At 55.4% G+C, this 21,134-nt stretch overlaps 1 protein-coding gene across 2 annotated transcripts in view; it reads left to right on the top strand.

Moving 5' to 3' along the window:
• The first annotated feature begins 12,093 nt into the window (after positions 1–12,093).
• Positions 12,094–21,134, top strand: part of Ccdc85c (coiled-coil domain containing 85C) — a 68,667-nt gene continuing 59,626 nt past the window's right edge. Inside the window, exon 1 of one of the 2 annotated variants that reach the window (XM_047541373.1) lies at positions 12,094–13,249. In XM_047541373.1, the coding sequence (XP_047397329.1) occupies positions 12,463–13,249 (787 nt within the window). In that variant the 5' untranslated portion in view covers positions 12,094–12,462. The remainder of the gene's footprint in view (positions 13,250–21,134) is intronic. The other variant, XM_047541374.1, reaches the window with a different exon arrangement.

Below are 21,134 nucleotides of genomic sequence, written 5' to 3'. Positions count from 1 at the left end.
CCGTGAGGAGCTGAGATTCTTTCAGCCTTAAAGGGCAATGGGCAGTCAAAGAAATGCCCAATAAGGCTGGGAGCCACCACACTCCTACTGAATCACACGCACCGTTAAAATGATAAAAGCCAGTGCTGACAGCGCTGTTGGAAACGCAGCACATTCCTGCATGGCCCTCCCTCAGGTGCCCTGTCCTGACTCCACAGGCCTCCCAAAGTGGGCAGCCCCTTCAGGCTCAGCCTCCCTTACCCGCCACAGGGACGCCCTCCAGTTCCCCAGCAGAAATGCTGCCCCAGCGGGTCTCACAGCACATTGGTCTTGTTTGGCCAAATTTTTTTTTTTTCTTTTGGTACCAGGGGTTAGATCCAGGGCCACACCCCCTGCCCTTTTTTAATTTTTTGAGGCAGGGTCTTGCTAAGTTGCTTAGGGCCTTACTAAATTGCTGAGACTGGCCTTGAACTTGTGATCCTCCTGCCTCAGCCTCCAGAGTTGGGATTACAACACGCTTCACTACTCCTGGCTTGGCCACATTTTAACCAAGCTTCTGAACCTTTGCTAGGCCCATCAGTGTACTTCCTCTTGAAATCCAGTTTTAGCAAAGCATCCTGCTAAGATGGCTTAGCAAGAACCCCCATCCACCCTCATAGCTCATCACCCTCCACGTCTGATGGGTTCCTCATCCACCGCCATGCCCAGGTGATGTCTGCCTGCAGCAACACCTTGTCAGGTCAGTTGGCCAGAGTCCCCTGGCCCTGATTACCTCTCAGGCATTTTCCATCTGCTGACCCCCAACCCCCACCGGCTATAAATTCCCGCTTGCCCACACTGTGTTTGGAGTTGAACCCCGTCTTTCTCTCCTCCCCCACTGCAAGATCCCACCGCAGCATCCCTGTGCCTATTGCCACGGTCCTGAAGGAAGCCCTCCTCACGGTGCTTTGGCAGGTGTCACTGAACATGTTTTCTTTAATATCCTTCATTCAGCCTTGGTGTGCAAAGCCCTGTGTGCACCTGGCCTGTGACTCACTACTCACCTTTAAGTGGCCATGATGCTCACTTTACAGATGAAGAAACTAAGGTTCAGGGAATCAACCATTTGCCCAAACCTGGCTGACCCCAATCCTGGGCTTTCCCAACAGCACAGTGCTGGCTCTGCAGGGGCCATAGCCTGGGTCAGGCTCTCAGGGCCACCAGAACTTAAAGTGGAACAGTGATCAGGCGTGTAGGCAATCCAGACCAGCGTAGTATGTCCATGCCACAACCGAGCAACCTGGGGCCTCTGGGAGCCTGGCGGGTTGGAAGGGGCAGGACTTCGTGAACCTGTGTCCTGGCAGAGGGTCAACCAAGTGAGGATGAGGACAGGATGTGCGCACCGTGGTAAGAGAGTGATCCTCTGGGGACTGCTCACCGTGCAGTCCCTGGGGAGAACAGAAGGTGAGCAATTAGGAGAAGCCACAACTCCCTGGACAGAGGGACCCAGAAACAATGCTTGACCGCCAGGGCAAGCCAGAAGAAGGGTCTCTGAGGGAGCCACAGGTCTCAGCCTAGAGCCCTGTTCCAGTCCGGGTCTGGATGGAGCCTCGGGAGGCTTGTCAGGTGTGCAATGGCAACACCCCATGAGCACAGCACACCTCAGGATCCTCAGCAGGTGGAACAAGGGAACGCAACCAACAGAATGGGCGCGAACAGGGATAGCCAGAATAACACGCCTTCAGTCACCAAAGGTCAATTGCACAAACCAAGTTACTGGCAAGAGACTTTTCCCTCCCAAATTGTCTTTAAAGAGCAAATCTCCTGAGGCCGAAATGGAAAGAACTGTTTCCTGCCTGGGCAGCCACAGGAAGTTCTCTAAAAACACCTACAGGCAGTGGGCCCTGGACCATGGATGTCATGGCCTGAGCGAGTTCTCTGGAAGAGGTGGCCAGTGTCCCTTGCGCCAGGATGGGGCCCAGCAATGCCTGGAAGCCTTGCTCACCCACAACAGCTGGGGCTGACCCTCCTGCAAACCCTGGCCCCACCCGCAAGTGGTCATTCTAGCTGCTTGGAGACCAGAGGGCCACATCCTGTGAACAGCGACTGTGGGTGGGGTGTGGGGGTCGGTGTGCTCCTGTCGGGGGGCGCTATGGACAATGGTTGGTAGAAATAGTCAAGGCGAGTCTCAGGAAGACAGGCACACAGCAGGCACTTAATAAATAGCAATGGTTCCTGCAGGAGCAGTGATGTCAGACCTCCAGGCAAGCCATGTTAGCCCCTGTGCCTCAGTTTCCTCAGCTGGGGACAAACAGAGCAGAGTAGGTATCGGTTGAGTGGTGATGTAGGTGGACACTGAGCCACAGACTCTCTCACAGTAGGCCCTACCTTGTCTCTCTTGAGGTGGTCATGCCACCTCCACTTGTTCACCTCCAGAGACAGGGAACTCACTACCTTGGGCCTGAAGCAGGGCAGACACTGGCCCCTCTCTTAAAAAATTGTCTCATGGGGAAAGCATACCAGGGCCAGCCCTGTGGGATCCACTGAGTCCCAAGAGACTGGCCTCACAGGCCTGTCTCCCTGCTGTTCCTACCAGAGGGTGCTCCCACCAGAGGGTGCTCCCACAGGTAAGGTCCACAGTGCCCCACAGATAGGCCCTGGAGGGGTGGCCTCACCACAGACCCAGCCCACCCACCTTCTGCAGGTAGAGGGAGATGACCTGGTGCTCAGGCCCAGCCTCCCTGTGGGAGCTGGGGGCTGGTGCCTGCCAAGGTGACTTCATAGCTCCCCCTACTCTGCCTTTCCTCACTGCTCCCTGGGGACCCCTTCCCCTCAGTGGTGATCATCCAAGGACAGGGACCTCTCAGCCCTGGATCTAGCCAGGGACCCTGACCTGGTGCTGGCGTGGGCTGGGAGGCATCCCCTGGGAGAGGCCCAGGCACCAGCGGGGCCTCCTGGACCCTCAGCCAGCCATTCCTGTCCCGGGTCAGGGGGCGGGGCCAGGAGCCCTTTGTTGTCTGAAAGGACGGAGAGATTATCTGCCCCTGGGTTTCAAGCCTCCTTTCTGGTCTTTTCCAAAGCTGCTGACAGACCTTGCCTCCCAGGGAGCCCAGGGATGGTTTTCTTGCTTCCTGTGATCTCCAAGAAGGAAAACTGGCTGAGCAATCCTGGTGGGCCCCAGAAGGATGGCACCCAGTCACCTGGGCCCTCAGAGCTCTGAAGCCAGGGATGCGTTGAGCTGGTAATTAGCTCTTACAGGAAGGGCCAGATCTGTCATTTTCCTCCGGAAGTGCCAGGCGGGATTTGCTGGCTGCCATTCCTCCAACCAGGAGAAAGGCCGGATCCTCATCCTGGGGCCAGACTCTGCTAGGGATTAGGGTTAAGAGCGGGAAAACAGCAGTCCTTCCACTCAGGAATCCACTTCTGGGAACTTGTCCTGAGGAAACAATCCAACAGGAAAGCAGAGCTGTGCACAAACACGGCCCCCTGGGAGTTGTTTATAATAGTCCAGCCCTGGAAGCAGCCCTGGTGCCCAGCAGCCGGGGAGCAGACAAGACCTCGGCAGAGACAGGACTCCTGAGGAGGATAGGCAGGGTGCAGGGCCAGGGCCTCCTCGCCCTGTGCTGCCACATCCCAGCCTGGTGCTCCCCGCCCCCTGCTCACACTGGGGACCTGGCTGACAAGCTCCAGTCTGCTCCTTATCATCGGCAACTGTGCGAGGCCCCGCCTAAACTGCAACTTCAAGGATGTGTGTATTTAAACCCAAGTCTTAGCCATGGCATCTGTCAGAGGGACCTAGTTCCGGGGCTGGTGCCTGGGTGCTAGGAGCATTGGTGAGATGGCAGACAGGGGCTTGGCCTGGTGCCTGGCAAGGCGGGGCCCTTATGGACTGGATACCCTCTCTCTTCTCCCTCCCCCACCCCTGGGCCACACCAGCTGCTTTAAGGATACCAGATGCCCAATGTCCATGAGCTTCCAGAAGGTCCCTCTGTACCTACTCTGGCCCAGGTACTGGGAAGAGCCTCATGAAGAGGAGGCACCTGAAGGAAGCAGCTGTACTGAGTTCCAGAGAAGCTTCTGGAAAGAGGGGAAGACCAGGCAAACACATTGCTGGAGTCATTAGGCTTTTGGTCAAGTGGGTGAGGCTGAGGAGAACGGGTGGGTGTACATGCTGGGCCGGAGGTGTGGGCTTGGAGGACACCGGGCCACAGGAGGGATTTCAGAGCCCAGCCCATGCACCCTCCCTGGCAGTGGTGAAGTAGAGAAGAGGGAAATGCAGAGTCAGGCAGGAGCTGGGCCCTCCACTCCTCCGGTGGGGCCCTTCCTAATTCAGGATCTCCGTGAGTTCACTGGAGGAATCGTCCTGGGGACTTCTCGGCCCTAGACGGAACTTCCACATGTCCTCCGGCAGCCTGTGCTACTCTCTCTCAGGCTCCCAGGATAAAGCTTTGGGGTTCCCAGGGTGCCACATCTTCACACAGCCCCTGCGGTGCCTGCTCTTCCTCTTCAACAGCTGGTGGCACCCCCTCTACTGGGTACCCCCACCTGATTGGAGAAATGCTCCTTCTGATGGACTCTGAGGGTGGAATGTGAGGCTCAATATTAGAACAAAGAAACTGTGTAGTCAGGGGCTGGGGCGGTGGCTCAGCGGTAGAGCACTTGCCTGGCACGTGTGGGACCCTGGGTTCGAGACTCAGCACCACGTGTAAATACACCAATAAAATAAAGGCCTATCGACACCTGAAATTTAAAAAAAAAAAAAAAAAAAGAAAGAAAGAAACTGTGTAGTCAAATGAAGTGTTGGCAGCCCTCCTGCTGAGAGACTCTGGAAGAGGCAGGGGACCCCAGCTCTGACATGCCAGCTGCAGCCTTGCTCATGGGGTGGTCCTCTATCTACCTTCACAGAATGGTGCACCTGCCACCAGAGGGACCTACATGCCTGAGCCCCAACTTCACTAGGTAAAATGGGCACGATTCCTGCCACTGGTTACAGGCCCATCGTGGGATGGGTGCAGGAAACAGCCCGGAGACAGCTCTGGTGATGGGAAACCACTGGAGAATGAGGGGCTGACCAGGTGGGCGCACCCTCCAGCAGGGAGACCTGGGCCTGGGGGTGTCAGGGAACATTCCTGGTCCTTCCCACTTGTTTCACATGCCACACTGCAGAGCTAGGTTTTATTACTTTTTAAATAAGCTATATTTTTATGATAAACAAAATAATGCATGCACTTAAGTTTTTAAAAACCAAATAACACTAGAACGTTCAGGAGGAAATCAAACGTTCCTTCTTTCCCTTTTCCACAGCCCAGGTAACCTGTTTTAGCGTTTGGTTGTTCTCTCTGGTTTTGGGCTTCAAGTAAGATGTTTATATGGTTATTTCTTGATGTTTTGATGCCAGACATTTCTGAGGCCCTCCTAAGCCCGCTACTCCCACCTCCCCAGCCTCACCCCCCGTCCCCCAGGGCTTTATCCCAGTCTTAGGGAACAGCTGGTCAAGGGTTTGGTGATGATTAGGTGAATGTTCTTCGGTGAAGGTTGTGAAGTGGTTGATTAGTTTCCCGTTCCAATTTGCTTGCTTACGCTCTGCAGTTAATGCATTGGGTAAAAACTGGCAAGGTATTTAGGTGCCGCTGATCTTAAAACTTGATGATACTGTCAAGTGCCCTGGCTTCGTACTATGTGATCAGCGTCCCTGTAACCCTCCTGGCAATGCTTGCTAACCTCTGGGGCTGCTTGTCTGTTGCCCTGGGAAGGACCCTCTTCCTGGGGGATGGCCCTCTGCCTGATGGCTCTCAGCTCTTAGGAGGGAGCCAAAGGCTTCTTGGAAGGGGCACCAGTTATTTTTTTGTTTTGTTTTGTTTGAGACCTTGCATTTCTGAAAATGTTTATATTCCAGCCTCATAGGCATAAAATCCAGGCAGAAAATTCTTTTCCCTTACATTTTTAAAAATATATTTTAGTTGTCAATAGATATTTATTTATTTATATGAGGTGCTGGGAATCAAACCCAGTGACTCACACAGGCTAGGCAAGCGCTCTACCACTGGGCCACAGCACCAGCCTCCTTTACATTTTTAAGGCAACTGACTGCTCTGTGGCCTTCTAGCCTCCGGTGTTGATAATGAGAAGTCCAATGTCAGTATTTTTTGTTTTGTTTTTTAACAGTAACAGGGATAGAACCCAGCAGCGGTCTACCACTGTTATAGCCCCAGTCCTTTTTATCGTTATTTTTAAAAATATTTTTAGTTGTTGATGGACACAATACTATTGCTTTATTTATTTTTTATTTTTATGTGGTGCTGAGAATTGAAACCAGTGAGAGGCAAGTGCTCTTCCACTGAGCTACAAACCCAGTCCTTTATTGTTCCTTTGAGATAGGATGCCTCTAAGTTGCCCTGCCTGGCCTGGACTTTGCAATCCTCCTACCTCTGCCTCCTGAGTAGCTGGAATTACAGGCAATGCCAGGGTTAAACAAAAATGACAACAACAATGACAAAAAACCATGTGCACAGAGTTGTAAAATAAAATGATAACCTTATTTTAAACAAAACACAAAACAAGAAAAGTATGTTCCCCACCTGATCTCCCTCCAGCCTGGCATCTGCTTCCTGGAGTTGATTTCTTTGGATTCTTCTGCACTTTGTCCCCATATTTGAAAACAAAACACTTGTACTACTCTTCATTGCTTCTTCAACTGCAGCCTTTCTATTGTGGAAGAGGAGGATTTTGCCCACTTCTGTCTCCTTACATACCATCTCCTCCCCTTCTCACCCTCTCAGTATGAATGTACCACAATTTTGGGTGAAATCATGATTGTTTACAGGTACTATATAAACTTGATGGCCAATTGAGCCATGACTGGATTTCATTCCTTGGGTGACTTCTGAGTTTCCCTAGAGTTAGTAATTGCCTTCTTGTTTTGACTTTTTTGGTTTTCTTTGTATTCACCACCAAATTCTCTGACACAGCTAGAATATTCCTCTCCAGACAGCAGAGGCCCCAGGGAATCCATCCCTGGGTTCTCCCTGGGGCAGCTCTTCCTGGAGTCTCAGTCACTCCATTTGTTCATCTGTACTCTTTGCTTCTGGCTATCAGGCCCTCTCATCCTGGGATCTTGTTTCTTAAATTTCTTCTCTTGGATTAATTTATTTTTTATTTTTTTAATTTATTTTATTTTATTTTTTTTCTTGGATTAATTTCTAATTTTAGAGAAAGGATGTCTGGAATCTTCCAGCTTCTGGAGCTGCTGTGGAGAATCAATATTGTGCTGATTTCTGATCTTTTGTGTGTGACTCTCCCTCTCTGGATGTTTTTAGAATTTCCTCACACTGGCATTCTGAAATGTTGTGATCATGTGCCCAATATGATCTTTCTTCACTTCTGTGATGTTCCTTTCCATTGAGAGACTTGTGACCATGAGTCCCTGAGAGTTTTTTAGTGTTATATCTTTATGACTTTCTTCCTCTTCATTTTATCCCATTAGATATGGGGTGTTAAGTGAACATTATCCCAAACTCCACAAACCCTAGTCCCCTTCCCTACTGCCAGTTGTACCCATCCCAGGCTGCACATTTCAGGATTATTTGGGGGAATTTGGATACTGCTAGAGAAGGAGCTCTAAATCCAGACACTTTGGAAGGGGTATTCCCCACAAAAATGGGGTCTCTCCTTCCAGTTCAACCTGATGCCAGTGAATGAAACCCTCCCCTTCCCAGCCTGGGATGCTGGACTCCCTGTCCCCAGAGACTCTGGTGGGATTGGTCAGGGTGGGGCCTGAATAGCTGCACTTTATAATCTTTCAGGTAAACCTCACGAGTGGCCAGGGCTGGGACCCATGCGGCTGACCCTTCACCCTTGTTTTGAGAGCCTGGTCATCTGTCTCCTGAGGACCCTGGTTACTCACAGGGACTCTAATTTTCTGGGTGCTGAGACAGAGATGCCGTATAGCAGTCATGGGTCTGGTGTTGGGGCTGAGTCGGGGAGACTGCTCTTGAGAGAAAGCCCAGCTCACGTGGAAGATTTTCAGAGGCTTAAGCATACTGGCTGAGGCCCAGGCCCCAGAGCACCCACAGGCCTCCCAGCCCCCTCCCCAGGAGAGCAGCACCACTGTCTCACCTCCTGGCCTAGGTCTGGAGCCTGCCTTCTGCCTGTGGATTGTCTCCCACCCTTAGGAGGCTGAAGTGCTTCATTTTCAGGTACAGACCTAGAGCCCCGGGAGGAGGTGAGGCTGCCCTGCTGCTGTCAGATGAGAGACACAGACCGGACCCCAGGACTAGCCCCCTCATTCATTCATTCAACAAGCATTTAATGAGTTTCCTGAGCTCTCTGCCAAATGGGCAGTGGGGGGACAGTGGTGGGTAAAGCAGTGGACTTAAGGGTCTGTTTCCATGACTGTCACCACTGCTCTCTGGGCAGCTGAGGGTCCTGGAACAACCTCGTTTTTGCCCAGCCTCATCCAGCATAAGTCATGATAAGGCCTGTGGTACACAAGGAATTACTGTCACCACTGTTGTTACATCAAACAGGAGGGGGCTGGGAGGGCTGGGCCTGCTGCCAGCAGAAGCCACATTAACAATTAAGGTCTTTGCGACGTTCATTCCACCCTCACTGCATGAAATATTCAGGTACCAGAGGAGAATGATCTCAGATCTCTGCAGTGAGCAGGCAGGGCTGCGGGGTGGCACTGCTGGTTATAGACCCTGGGCCCGGGGCAGCCCCAAGGCCTGGCATGCAGGGCATCCAGAGGCTGTGGGGCTGAGTGGGTGTGACCCAGAGGTGCATGATGCAGAAGGTGCAGCTGCTGACAGTCACAGAGATACACAGCTGGGCTCAAAGACTGTGTGTCTGGGGCCTGGGACTTATCGCCTAAATAAACCCTGTAATTATCTTATAAGCAGCATAATCAGGTTGCATTATATTAGTGCAAGCATGAAAACATCAATTTGATAAATACAAACATTTCAAATAAATCACAAGTGGGTAAACCTGTCTCTTCTCTCCTTTCCCCTAGTACTTGAGTATGAAGTTTGGTGTGGGCTTCTCTTGTGCTAAGAGCTGAGAGACAGAGTAGGCTGTGGAGCAGGAAGGAGAAGGTTTAGCCTACCAGTGACAACAAATGGTCAGTTAGCAAGGACAGGGAAGGCACAGCCTGGACCTTGCCGGCAGGAGTGTGAGTTAGCACTTGTTTGGGAAGCACACCAGGGCATCCTCTGGTTCAGCCGAAGCTGTGTGCGCCACAGGACTGACTCAGCCATTCTGTGTCTGGGTACAGGCCTGAGCCAAGTTCATGCTCATGTGCATCAGGATGCATGTACAACAATGTCCATAGCAGTACTGGAAACCAATGGTCTTCAACAGGAGAGTAGAGACATAAAGATAGTAGGTGCATACAACGGATATTAGATGACAGCTTTCCTCAACCAGTGGCAAGTTTGCCCCTGGGGGCCATTTGGTACTGGGGATTGAACCTGAGGCCTCATCCAAGGTAGGTAAGTACTCTACCACTGAGTTTCTTCCTCGGCTCTTTTTATTTTTCATTTTGGGACTAGAACAAGTGTCACTTGGCATTTCACCCTGCTGGTTCTGTTGGACTGTGAGGGTTATGGGGGGCACGGTGTCTCTGGCTGGACCCCAGCATCCAGGAGCCCTCAGGGTGGGGGCTCTGGCCTGGAAATCCTTCTTGCTTTAGGACCGTGTCTCAGTCCTGGGTTCTCTCACTTCTGCCACCTTGTCCTCTTCTGCCCAACCATGTCCTCCCTCAAGCCACCCAGGGACCCCACCTATAGCACCTTGTCTTGGCTCTACTGGGAGGGTGTTAGCAAAGCCTTGGAGGGTCTTGGCTGAGGCACTCCTGTCTGTGCCGTCTGCAGTTGGTACAAATATACCCCACTGAGGCAGAGGCTGTGTTCATCTCAGCTGAAGCTGTGGCACCGGAAGATCGGGGTGCAGGCCACGAGAAGGGATAGTGCAAAGCAGAGAACCATCTCAGCAACTTCTCTGGTGAGCTAGGGAGTTCCTTAGTGTGTCCTGTGCCCAGCCCTCCTGGGAGCAACTGCCTGTATACAGGCTTAGCTTTGGGTGAGTCTCTGGTGAGCTAGTTAACGTGGCTTCCTGGGGTTAAAACATATTTGCAGCTTCCCCAGGCATAGGATGAAACCCCCTCCCTCTGTAAACCCAAACTGGGCTGGATTGGGCTGCACAGGCGGAGCACAGCCCCAGCAGGAAGGATACCCTCCATTCAGCATTGATTCATGTGTGCTGAGTCTGGGGGATGCCAACATCAGGGTAACCTTGGAAGCACTTCTCCTAGCTCAGCCTCTCCCTATCACCCTCTCCTGACATCTACCTGGAAAGGGGGGATAGGTAGGTAGGAGACTGGGTACTGAATGTGGACCTCTCTGTGTGTGGCCCCCATTCCTTTTCCACACATGGGCCAGACAGAGCAGCTTAAAAGGTAAGCCAGGCCATTCTACTTCCCTGCTAAACACCTTCCTGGCTTTCTCAGCTGCTTTAGACAATACATGATCCAGCCCTCTGACCTCTGACAGCATCTGTTTCCCTCTCTCCCCTGGCCCCACTGCCTTCCTTAAACAGGCCACTAACAGGTCAACTCTAGGGCCTCTGTCCTAGCTGTTCCCTCCACCTACCATGCCCTTCCCCCTTCCCTCTGCCTTGCCGCCCAGACCTAAGCTTCTATGCCTGTCCTAAGTCTCTCCCTGACCAGGGCGATCTAAGGCAACTGATTATCACTTTTTGTGACAGCAGCTTGTCTTAATTCCCTGCACAGTACTTAGGACAGTCTCACAGTTATCTAGTTTATTATCTTCTCCCTGTTCCTTCTCTCAGAATGCCTGAATCCCCAGAGGAAAGTGGCCCCTACTGTCCTGTCGCCTGCAGAATCCCCGGGGCTGGGGAGGGAAGAGGGAGCTAGAACAGGTCCAGCAGAGTGTGGACTCTGGGCACACAGTGTTCAGTGAATGGTTGAGCAATGTAAATGGGGACATCAGCTGCTGCGCGGGCGCGCGCTCCAGGCCGTGGGCCGCTCACGGCCGCGTGCGCGGGTTTTTATCTCCTTGCGGGTCCCTGGGGAGGGACACCTCCCTCCGCCCGCTAGCAGCAGATGCGCGGTAAATGCGCTTTGGGGACCGGAGGATGATAGCCTTTGGCGTGGGAAGACCGGGGTGCCCTGCACGGCTGCTGGTGGCGGGGGTGGAATTCTGCAGTCGCGCGGCTCCACCGGACTCAGGCGTTAAGGCCCCAGTGGAAGACCTTTTTCCACCTTTCCCAGTGGTTTCCACAGCGCGAATTGTAGATTCTCGTGCGATCCCAGGGATTTAGCGGTGGAGTGGGCGGAGAAGCAGGGTGCTGAGCATTGCTCCCGGCAAGGAGAAAGTCCCGGAGCCCTCGCCCCATCGTGGCAGGGACGAGGGTACGGATCTTGCTCCGGGACACGGCTGGCAAGGCCCTGGCGCTCCCGGGAGCAGACGCCGAATCTGCAGCCCTGAGCTAGGAGTGGAAACGCAGTCCCACTACGCGCTCTGCTACAGAGCCCGGGTGGAGATGGAGGCGGCGGAGCCCCGGGGCAAGGAAAGGGACAAAGAGCGGCCCTGCCCGACCCCCCACGTCGGAGTCCTATTGTTCGTCATATCTCAGACTGTGCAGAACTCTGGTGCCCCGGGAGGGGTGGGGGAAGCTGTCGCCCAGATTCTGGGGATTTGTTTATTAGGGGTGAGAAAGGGAGGGCGGGGGACGCGAGTCCGGGAGGGGGCTCGATTCCCATTGCCGCGCGTCGCCTTTAAGGGAAGCCCTGCCCTACCTTTCCCACCGTCCCCCGCCTCTCCCGCGGCCGTACCTGCATTTTAAAAGCGCCCTGTAGCCCTGGGATTGGCCAAGGCCGCGTCCTCCCGGAGCAGAAACTTGAACCGCGGGAGGCGGGGGGGTGTGGAAACCCCGCCGACGGACAGTACCATCTCCGCGGCTTCCCCCGCGTGTGCCCCTCCTCTCCCACACACCCCCAGAGAGGCCCAATCGGACGGGCGGGAGGGCGGGACCGCGGCTCCAACGCTCCTCTGGCAGGGCGCCGGGCGGGCGGGCGCACCGCAATGGGGGACGTGGGGGCGGGCCGCGCCTCCGCCCGCCCCCCGCACTCCTCCGGAGGCGGGGCCGGCCCGCGGCGCCCCGCCCCCTCCCCGCCCGGAGTGGGCGGAGCGGCTGGGGCTCCCGGAGCTGGGCCGGGGGCGGGCCTCCGCCTGCTTCGCCCGAGCCCGGAGAGCCCCGGCACGGCAGCCGCCGACGCAGCAGTCGTCCCCGCTCCCGAGCCCTGAGGCGCGCGGGCTCCCGGGCGGCCCAGGCGGGTGCTGCGTGAGGGCGCGCGAGGCAGCGTGGGGCGGGCCGCAAGCGCCCCTGTCCGTCCCCCGCCCGCTCGCGAACCGGTTCAGCGAAGCCCCCGCGCGGGGAGCGCCGGCCCGGCGAGGGCGAGGGCGATGCCGCGGTGACGGCCCCGCCATGGCGAAGCCCCCGGCGGGGGCGGCGGCGGCGTCGGAGGAGCTGAGCCAGGTACCGGACGAGGAGCTGCTGCGCTGGAGCAAGGAGGAGCTGGCGCGGCGGCTGCGGCGCGCCGAGGGCGAGAAGGTGGGCCTCATGTTGGAGCACGGCGGCCTGATGCGCGACGTGAACCGGAGGCTGCAGCAGCACCTGCTGGAGATCCGCGGCCTCAAGGACGTGAACCAGAGGCTGCAGGACGACAACCAGGAGCTCCGGGAGCTCTGCTGCTTCCTCGACGACGACCGGCAGAAGGGGCGCAAGCTGGCGCGCGAGTGGCAGCGCTTCGGGCGCCACGCGGCCGGCGCTGTGTGGCACGAGGTGGCCCGCTCGCAGCAGAAGCTGCGGGAGCTCGAGGCGCGCCAGGAGGCCTTGCTGCGCGAGAACCTGGAGCTGAAGGAGCTGGTACTGCTGCTGGACGAAGAGCGCGCGGCGCTGGCCGCGGCGGGAAGCGCGGGCGGCAGCGGCGGCGGAGGTGCGGGCTCCCGCAGCTCCATCGACAGCCAGGCCAGCCTGAGCGGGCCGCTGGCAGGCGGTGCGGCGGGCGCTGGGGCCCGCGACGTGGGCGACGGCAGCAGCACGTCGAGCGCTGGCAGCGGCGGCAGCCCCGACCACCACCACCACGTCCCACCAGCTCTGCTGCCTTCTGGGCCTCACAAGGCTCCCGACGGCAAGGCTGGAGCCACACGCCGGTCCCTGGACGACCTGTCGGCGCCGCCACACCATCGCAGCATCCCCAACGGCTTGCACGGTGAGGATAACAACCTGCCGCCCTGCGCGGGTCCGCAGGGCTGCGAGACGCACCGGCGACTTGGGTTCGTGTGGCTGTGGGATAGGGAGAGGCGCTAGTGCGGCCACCCTGGACCCTGTATCTTCAGCTGGCGTCGCATTCGGTCAGGGGGATCCCACATTCACCTGCATGGGACTTTGGGTGGGGTTATTTGCACAAGTGTTGGTGCGTGCCCCTGTCCAGTTTAGAATCCTCAGCCGGCGCTGTCCTAGAAAAAAAGTTTCTCGCCTGAGGAGTTGTCAGTGTTAGGGTCCAGCACTGCGGGACTGGCTGGGGGCTTCACCCCAGTTTGGAAATCCTTTCCCGGGGACGGGAAGATCTTCATGGAAAAAACTGAAAGATGCCTTGGCCACAAGTGAATTTCCCCTATACTTGGAGCAACAGGCGTTCCCAACCCCAGAAGCCATCCCCGGGTGTGCTGTGGTTGCATTGGCCTCTGCTTTCCCCAGCCACAGTCTGAGCTTACAGCCTGAACGGACAGACCGGCAGACTTGACACCTAGGCTGCTGGCCAGAGTTCTGCACTTCTGGTCGAGGGTCTTTCTTTCTTAAGGCTCTGAAAATTTCCCCAGGGAGATGTAGTTGGAATGGATTCTGGCTTTTCTCTTCTGTGTGCCTCAGTTTCCTTAGTTGTAAAGTGGGGAGGATGATCCTTCCCTCACCGGTTTGAAGTGGAGATAAGGCTCCTGAAAGGTTTTGTAAACTGTTGATGGGCCTTACAGGAAGTGCTGTGGTCATCTGTGGACAGGGTGTGGGTGGGAGGACCTTTGCCTTCAGGAAGGCACAGCATTGTCTTCAGCCATGTTGCTGCAGAGAGTGTCCCCCTCTGGGGTGTGATCACTGACTCTCCTCTGCCCCTTCCCTCCTCTCCTGCCTGATGGATGCCCAGCCTCCCTGTTCTTCCACATTTTTTGAGGCTTGTTTCCCAGTTCTGATGGCAGTTGCTACTGTCTAAACTATTTGCTTAATGGGAGGCTAAGCAGTCCCTTCTGGTTCTCCTTAAAGCTTTTTCCCAATTCAGAGAAAATGTATAGAAGCTTTAAGTTACTGCTGTTCCCCAAAGTGACAGACTGAGCCATGGAGGAACGCTTTCTCTTTGGGTTGGTGACTGAGTGGACTCTGCAGACATATTGAGGTGGGAAACAAGGGGGGATGTCATACCTGTGAAGGTGAGAGCCAGTGCAGCGGATTTTCCTGTGTTCACCTCCTGAGCGCCTGAGTTCAAGGCAGGTCTGGGTTGGAAGGGTTATTTTGTTACTGATTAGCAATCTACCAGTACAACTCAGGTTTCTTTTTGTAGCTCTGCATCCACACTGCTTCCAGCCACAGGCTCCTAAAAGCCAGACCCAGAAGCTCAAAGTTAGGTGGTTTAATTTTCAGGGAATGAACCCTGCTATTTAAGAGTACCTCAGCCTCTTTGACCTCAACTTTCTGGGGGCTTAGGGAGGGTCAGTTCCCTTGGCCTCAGTTTCCCAAAGTGCAGTATGACGGAGGGAGTGTCTGCAGCCCTGTCCAGAAATGAAACATTTCTGGTTTTCAGCTGCGTCATCGATGACACTTGGCAAGAGCGATTCTCTGCAGGACTCTGGAGTGCTCGAGTGCCCTAACCGAAGTGCAGGAAAGTTCTGGCATGTTTTGTGCAAGGAGACATCTGGGTCTGGCGCAGAGTTTCGGTTGCAGCAGTGAATAATGTAGGAGAGGAGGACTGGGCTAGACTCGGGGCTTTCCACCCCGCTGGGTCCTGGGTAGGTGTTGAGGTGTCAGATTTCCTGCAGAATCACTGAAGTCCCAAGTCCACTTGGAACAGGTCCGCTGCAGATTTTGTAGCAGCAAAGCTTTTCTTTGGGGGAAAAGAAAAACTCAGCATTATTATTACAAATTTCAGTTACAGCTGGGATTTCTTGTTTTGTTTTTTAAAGCCATGGGTGGCCTTGATATGTTCTCCTGCCAATAGGAACAAAATGCCTGGAACTAGGAAAGGCCCTTCTCTAGAAACCAGGCTTTTCAGTCCTGGGAACTGTAGCTTTAAGTCGGTGAGGTTGGTGGCTGAACTGAGAGAGGTAATGAGCCTCTGTCCAGGTGCTGGTGAAAGTGGAGTTAGGTGGTGTGCTTGTGCCCTGTTTCCTGGGCTTGGTTCATGCTCACAGGAGGTAATATTATCCCCACTTTGCAGACATGCAAGTGGAGGCTCAGGGAGGTTCGGGCCTTGCCTGGGAAGACAGATGCCATTGGAAGTGCTTGTCCTAGGTGGGATCTCCATCAGGTCATCTGCTCATGCCATGGACTTGGATCTCTGGCCTGTGGCCATTCACCTTTGCTATCAGACAGGACACTCTGATGGTTCCCCATTCTTGATTCCTGACCTGGCTTTGCCTTCTTTCTCCATGCTGGGAATGTTACTTCCTTTGGTGACCACCAAAGATGGTGGAGAACCCCGCTACCCAGAGCATCAGGCTGCTTTGGATCTTGGCTCCTTCACCTGCCTTGGGCAAATGAGTCCACTTTGCCCAGACTTTCTTCACTTCTGTTCTGTAGGGTGAGGCAGAATCCAAAGGGCCCCTGTACTCACACGAGATCAGTGAGGTCAGCCTCTGCACACCGTGGGTCTCAACAGTTGCTGGCATCCTGGGAGCTTGCTAGACACCCCTTGGCTTCACTGCCAGTCTCTGCTCGCAGTTTGGATACCTGCCCAAAGGTCTGCACCTGAGCTCTATGTGCTGCTGCTGGACCATGCTGGCCCTGAGACCTCAAGTGGAAGTGGCAGTGGTGGGACAGGGCCATCTGTATTCAAGGCAGTCCTAGGCTGAGGCGGGCCTGGCTGGCCTGTGAATGCGTATGCAAATGGGACTCTCCCGAGCTGTTCTGGCTAGAGGTCTGGCCTGGGCTGTCTGAAGTCTGGACTGACTGCAGTCAACTAGGATGCTCTTTGCTCCAACCCAGTGTTGCTTTGAGAAGCTCAGACATCAGAAATTCAGGTTTCCTCCTGGAACTGATAGGATTTTCGAACAAAAGAATTTTCAGTCCTTTCCCCTACCCCTCCTCTACCCCGTGAGCCCCACTGCTCCCCCTTACCCCCAAGCCTGTCCTGCACTCCCCATGCCCCATGACTAGGTCCCTTGTGGCTGACCCAGAGAAACCAGAACCTCTGGCAAGCCTGTGAATGGGCACCATTTACTTTTTAAAGTTTGGGTTAAAATTTTGAGCTTCTCAAAATGAACTGGGTTTGTTCACTTGCTTGTTTTTAAAAGGGAGGGTGGGGCAGAGGTGGTCTTGGCCTTTAAAAAAAGACAGAGTACACCAGCCCTGAATGGGCCTTTCTGTGGGGCCTCTGTAGCTAATAAGGCCGCCTCTCCTAAGCCCAGCTACCCGGAGCAAAGGTCAGTGAAGATAATGGGGCGGGTTATATAAGCTTCTTCCTCCCCCGCATCTGACCCTGAGGGATCTGTCCGTGACATTGGAGTGCTGGGCCCCCTCTGAGGAGCCCCCTGGGCAGGTGACCCACCCAGCACTTTACAGTTTACACACAGAGCCTCCTGGTCAATCTGCTTTCAAATGGTCCCAGGAGGGAGACCTCAGCACTGGGAAAACTGAGTCTCTACTAGGTGTGTGGCTCTAGGTCCTGGCCTCTGGGGCCTGGGATGAGTTTTGGGTCTCCTGTGCCAGCAACTGAGCCCGTTGCCCTGTGCCTGCTGCCCAGCAAGTTCCGGGGGTGAGGCCCTGCGCAGAGCAGGTGTGGCCCCTCCTCCAGAGGCAGGCCCTGAGCCCTTTCCGGCCATCCTGTTCCCTGCTGCGGCCACCTTCTGTAAAGGGGTGCCCCTCCTCCCTTCTGGTTCTTGCGTCTGCCATTCCTCTGTGCTGGGCTGGCTTCCCACAGCAGGGCTCTTGCCACCAGAACCCTCACCCTGCTGGGCCCGAGGTCCTGGGACACAACCTGGGCTGAATATTGTCCCGGGACCATCATGCTCTGCGAGGAAATCAGCTGTTGCTGGGCTCTCTCTCCTACCTTCGGGCTGTTCAGCACCAGGCCTGTGTGCTCATTTTCACAGTGAATGTCTTGCCTCAGGCAAGTTCCTGAACCTCTGTGGGGCCTCTGTTTTCTCATCTGCTAAGTGGGAAAACGTGACCAGGCTTTGGGTTGAGGGAAGAGGGAGTGTGTTGACCTGTGAAAACTGCAGCGTAGCTAATCCTCCAGGCTGCAGCGCTCAGCGCTGGGCATGACGGGGCAACACCGCTGTGGCTGGAGCTCCGGCTCCAGGGTCACAGAGCTCTGGGTGAATCTTGGCCTTGCTACTGTTCTGTGACCTTGGAGCTTATCACGCCTACTTTCTCAACCTTGGTGGCTTCATCTGTATCCTGAGGATATTCCCTGATCCTAGAGGATGGGTTCTGTGATCTTCCCTTTTTTTACCTGGTCCCTGTGGATTTGCCTTCTTGGGGTGTGGGTGGGGAATTCCCTGACACAGGCTATGAGGGAGCCCTTGTGCCCAGCGCTGTCTCAGGGCCAGAGTCCTGGTCTAGTTGGCTAGAAGGAACATGGGGTGCAGGCTAAGGTCTGGACCAGGGTTTTGAGAGCTCAAGGCCTGCAAAGTGTAGTGTGGTCAAGGGGGTGGGGTGGGGTTAGTGCTATTTGTAGCCCCTTGGTGGCAGGGGTGGAGTGGTGGTGGTGCAAAGTTCCAGTGATTCAGACTTCAGTACCCACAAACCACGGTGAAGGTGGACCATGCGGCCTCTGAAGCTGGGGAGCCCTCCCTTAGGGGCGGCGTGCTAGTACCCATCTGGTGAAGGGCATTCCTGAGCCGCACATGGATGGGGCTGTGGACACCCTCCCGCAGCTCTAGGAATCTGATTGTGCTGGCAGAGAATTGTCAGGTGGGAGGGCGGGGCTGTGTTGTCAGGGCAGCTGGGAAGTGGGATTTGGAGGTGGTGACAGAACTTGCCATTCAAACAGGAAGGGAAACATTAGCAGATAATTAGTGAGCATTTACTATGCCCAGTTCCCAGCGCCTCCTGCATGTGATTCATGTCATCTGGCTTGGGGAGTGGCAGTTTGGGAGCATCAGTCTGGGGACTCTCAGGAGCTGGGGCAAGGGGGAGGAGCTTGGGCCTCCAGGGATGACCGTAGGTAGCTAAGACAAAGGCTGCAGGACAGAACTTTCCCTGTAGTTCGCAGATCTGGCAGATGTGTTCAGTACCCTGCCCTCAGCCCCTTCTTCCTGCTTTTACCTCTGACCTCTAGGGTCAGGTGGCCCTGATCTGACAAGGGGGTCAAGCCAGGCAGCAACTGTGGGGGATGCTGGCTGTCTCTGAGTGGCTGGCATGCTCACTCCTTCTGTATTCCCAGCCTCACTCTGCCTTGCTCACAGAATAGTGGTGGCTGCTCTTCGCTTCCTACAGCCGGGGTGGGTGTCTGGGGTCTGTGCGGGGACCGCCCTGGGATTTCAGACTGGCAGGTAGCTGATTCCCCTCTCCCTGGTGCATGATAGAGAGAGGATCCCAGTGGCTTCCCAAAAGGCTTGGGACAGAGGAGTGAGTGAGTGTCTCTGTTGAAAGAATGGATGCTCCTTTGATTCTAAAAAGTCAGGAATGGTTTCCCTTCCCTCAGAAAGCACCCAGAGCTGGTCATTGTCACGTGTCCCCTTCCCCCACAGGCATGGGTTCTGGGCAGGTCTGGAGCAGGGTCACCCAGGGATGGATACCCACTCTTCACCAGTCTCTGATGATCTCCATCTCCCTGGGGAGCAGAGCAGAAAGGTCGGGAGTTTGTTGATCCACCTGCAGATACCTTTGGGTTTGCTCCAGAGCCACTGTTTGGCAAAGGTGTGGTGCATCATGCAATGTGCAGGTGAAGGCCCCTGGAGGCAAGTTCTGTTTCCTGATCCTTCTTCCCGATCCCCAGTCGTGGGATGGACTGCTGTTTCCTTAGTTCAAGGTGGGCAGTTTCCCTCCTCCGTTGTGCCGTGGGGTGTGTCTGGGAATCCACGGGAGCATTTGCTGAGAGGTCTGCCCCCTGCCTTGGGAAATGCTCTCGTGAAGTAGTTGGTGCATCCACTGCTGATGGTATCTCAGAATGGAGGAAATGCCAGGCCTGGGAGAGCCGGAAACCCTGAGCCAGCTGCAGAGCCTTCAGACTGAGCCGGGAGGGAAGGGGACCTACTTCAGGTTGCCACATGGTGCACTGTGGGAACCCTCGCAGCCCCGCCCACCCAGGGTCCTCTGTCTGTTATTCCTGATTGTCCCTTTGTGACTTTGCAAAGCTGAGGCCCTCCCTGGTCCTCTTGAATCCCAGTTTGGCACTGAGAGGCAGGTTCCTAAAATGTCTTTGGGATCTGAGATCTGCTGTGTGTGTGTTTTGTTGTCAGGAATTGAGCCCAGGGGCACTTAACCCCAGAGCTGCTCGGACCAGCCCTTTTTATTTTCTATTTTGAGACAGGGTCTCACTAAATTCTCAGGGCCTTGCTAAATTGCTGAGGCTGGTCTTGAACTTGTGATCCTCCTGCCTCAGCCTCCCGAGTCGCTGGGATTACAGACTTGGCCACTGTGCTCAGTCTGCTGTTTTATCTCACTTGCCGCCTATAACAGTGGTGCTCCAGGGGGATCCCCATTGGTGGGAAACAGGCTCAGAATGCTGAGGCGAGCCATATCAGGTCACGGGCCAATGGTGAGATGGGGATGGGCCTGTCCTGTGTCCCTGCTTGCATGTTTGCCCTGCTTCCTTGTGTGTTTCTGCGTCAGACCCCGCCCTCTCGGTGCCCTGGGTGTCTCCCAGGCACTTCAGGTGTCCTGGCAGCATAGAAAAGTGGTGGCTGAAACTGAGAGCCAAGACGGACCTTGGAGGGGTTGTAGCTAAGTTAGTGAAAGCAGAAGAGAGGGGGCGAGGGGAGCCTGGGTGGCAGTGAGCAGCTGCACCCTGGCATGCTGTGTGCCTGGCACAGCGGTGCAGTGGGGTACTGGGGTGGAGGACTTGGGACCAGGGGTTTGGGCGGTGGCCAGGGTGCAGAGTCTGAGAAGCTCCTCCTGCTGCCCGGAAGTCCTAGGTCAGGCTTTTGCTCAGGCTCTTGGCCAGACTGCTCCAAGGGGATCCAGAGTTTCTTACCCGTGAGGGGCCCACCTAGAAACAAAAGCATTGCCTAGCCTCTGGCTTGGTGAATACACAGATGCATGGAGAAGGACCCCATCAACAGATGCGTTCCCCACATCTGGAGGTCTTGGGGGTACTGGCGGGCAACTCCGTGCTGCCTCTGGATTGGATGATGTAGCTAGAACCAGTGGCTCCAGCCGGCCCGTGACCTGGCCCTGGGCAAACCCCTTCTCTCCCTGGGCCAGCGTTCTCTCCTCTGTAAGACGGGAGGCGTGGCTGGGCTTCCCTGAGGTTCCAGAGAGCCAGGTTCCTTAGTCACAGTCACAGGACAGGGCCACCTCTCCTGCCCATGCTGCAATTACCTTTGTGGCCCCCTGTAGCCAGCCTTTTATATTTCTGGGAATTCTCTTTCTATACCCCAAAGACTTCGTTCTGTTTCTTGCCTGGTGTTTGGTCCCCAGCTTGGGGCCGGTCTGGAGACTAACCACTGGGTAGTGGGGTGGCATGGTGTAGCTGCCTGTGACAGCACAGTACTGCTCTGAGGCTCTGAGATGGTGACCTGTCCAGATGCTGGGTGCAACTGAGACCCCTGCCTGGGTCAGCCTCTCCTGCTGTGGCCTGATGGAATTACCTGCCTCCCCTGTCTGTCTGGCTCTGCTTAAGGCCTAGGTGCCAGCTTTAGGACCAGAGGACACTGGGCGCTGACTCCTGGGGCACGTTTGCTGGGGACAAGGCTGCCTGTCCCGGGCAAGTTCCTGTGTTTGCCTGA

This window comes from Sciurus carolinensis, chromosome 2 (assembly GCF_902686445.1).
Source record: "Sciurus carolinensis chromosome 2, mSciCar1.2, whole genome shotgun sequence".
Taxonomy (NCBI): domain Eukaryota; kingdom Metazoa; phylum Chordata; class Mammalia; order Rodentia; family Sciuridae; genus Sciurus; species Sciurus carolinensis.
The sequence above is the reverse complement of the archived record's forward strand: the minus strand, read 5'-3'. Positions and strand labels throughout refer to the sequence as shown.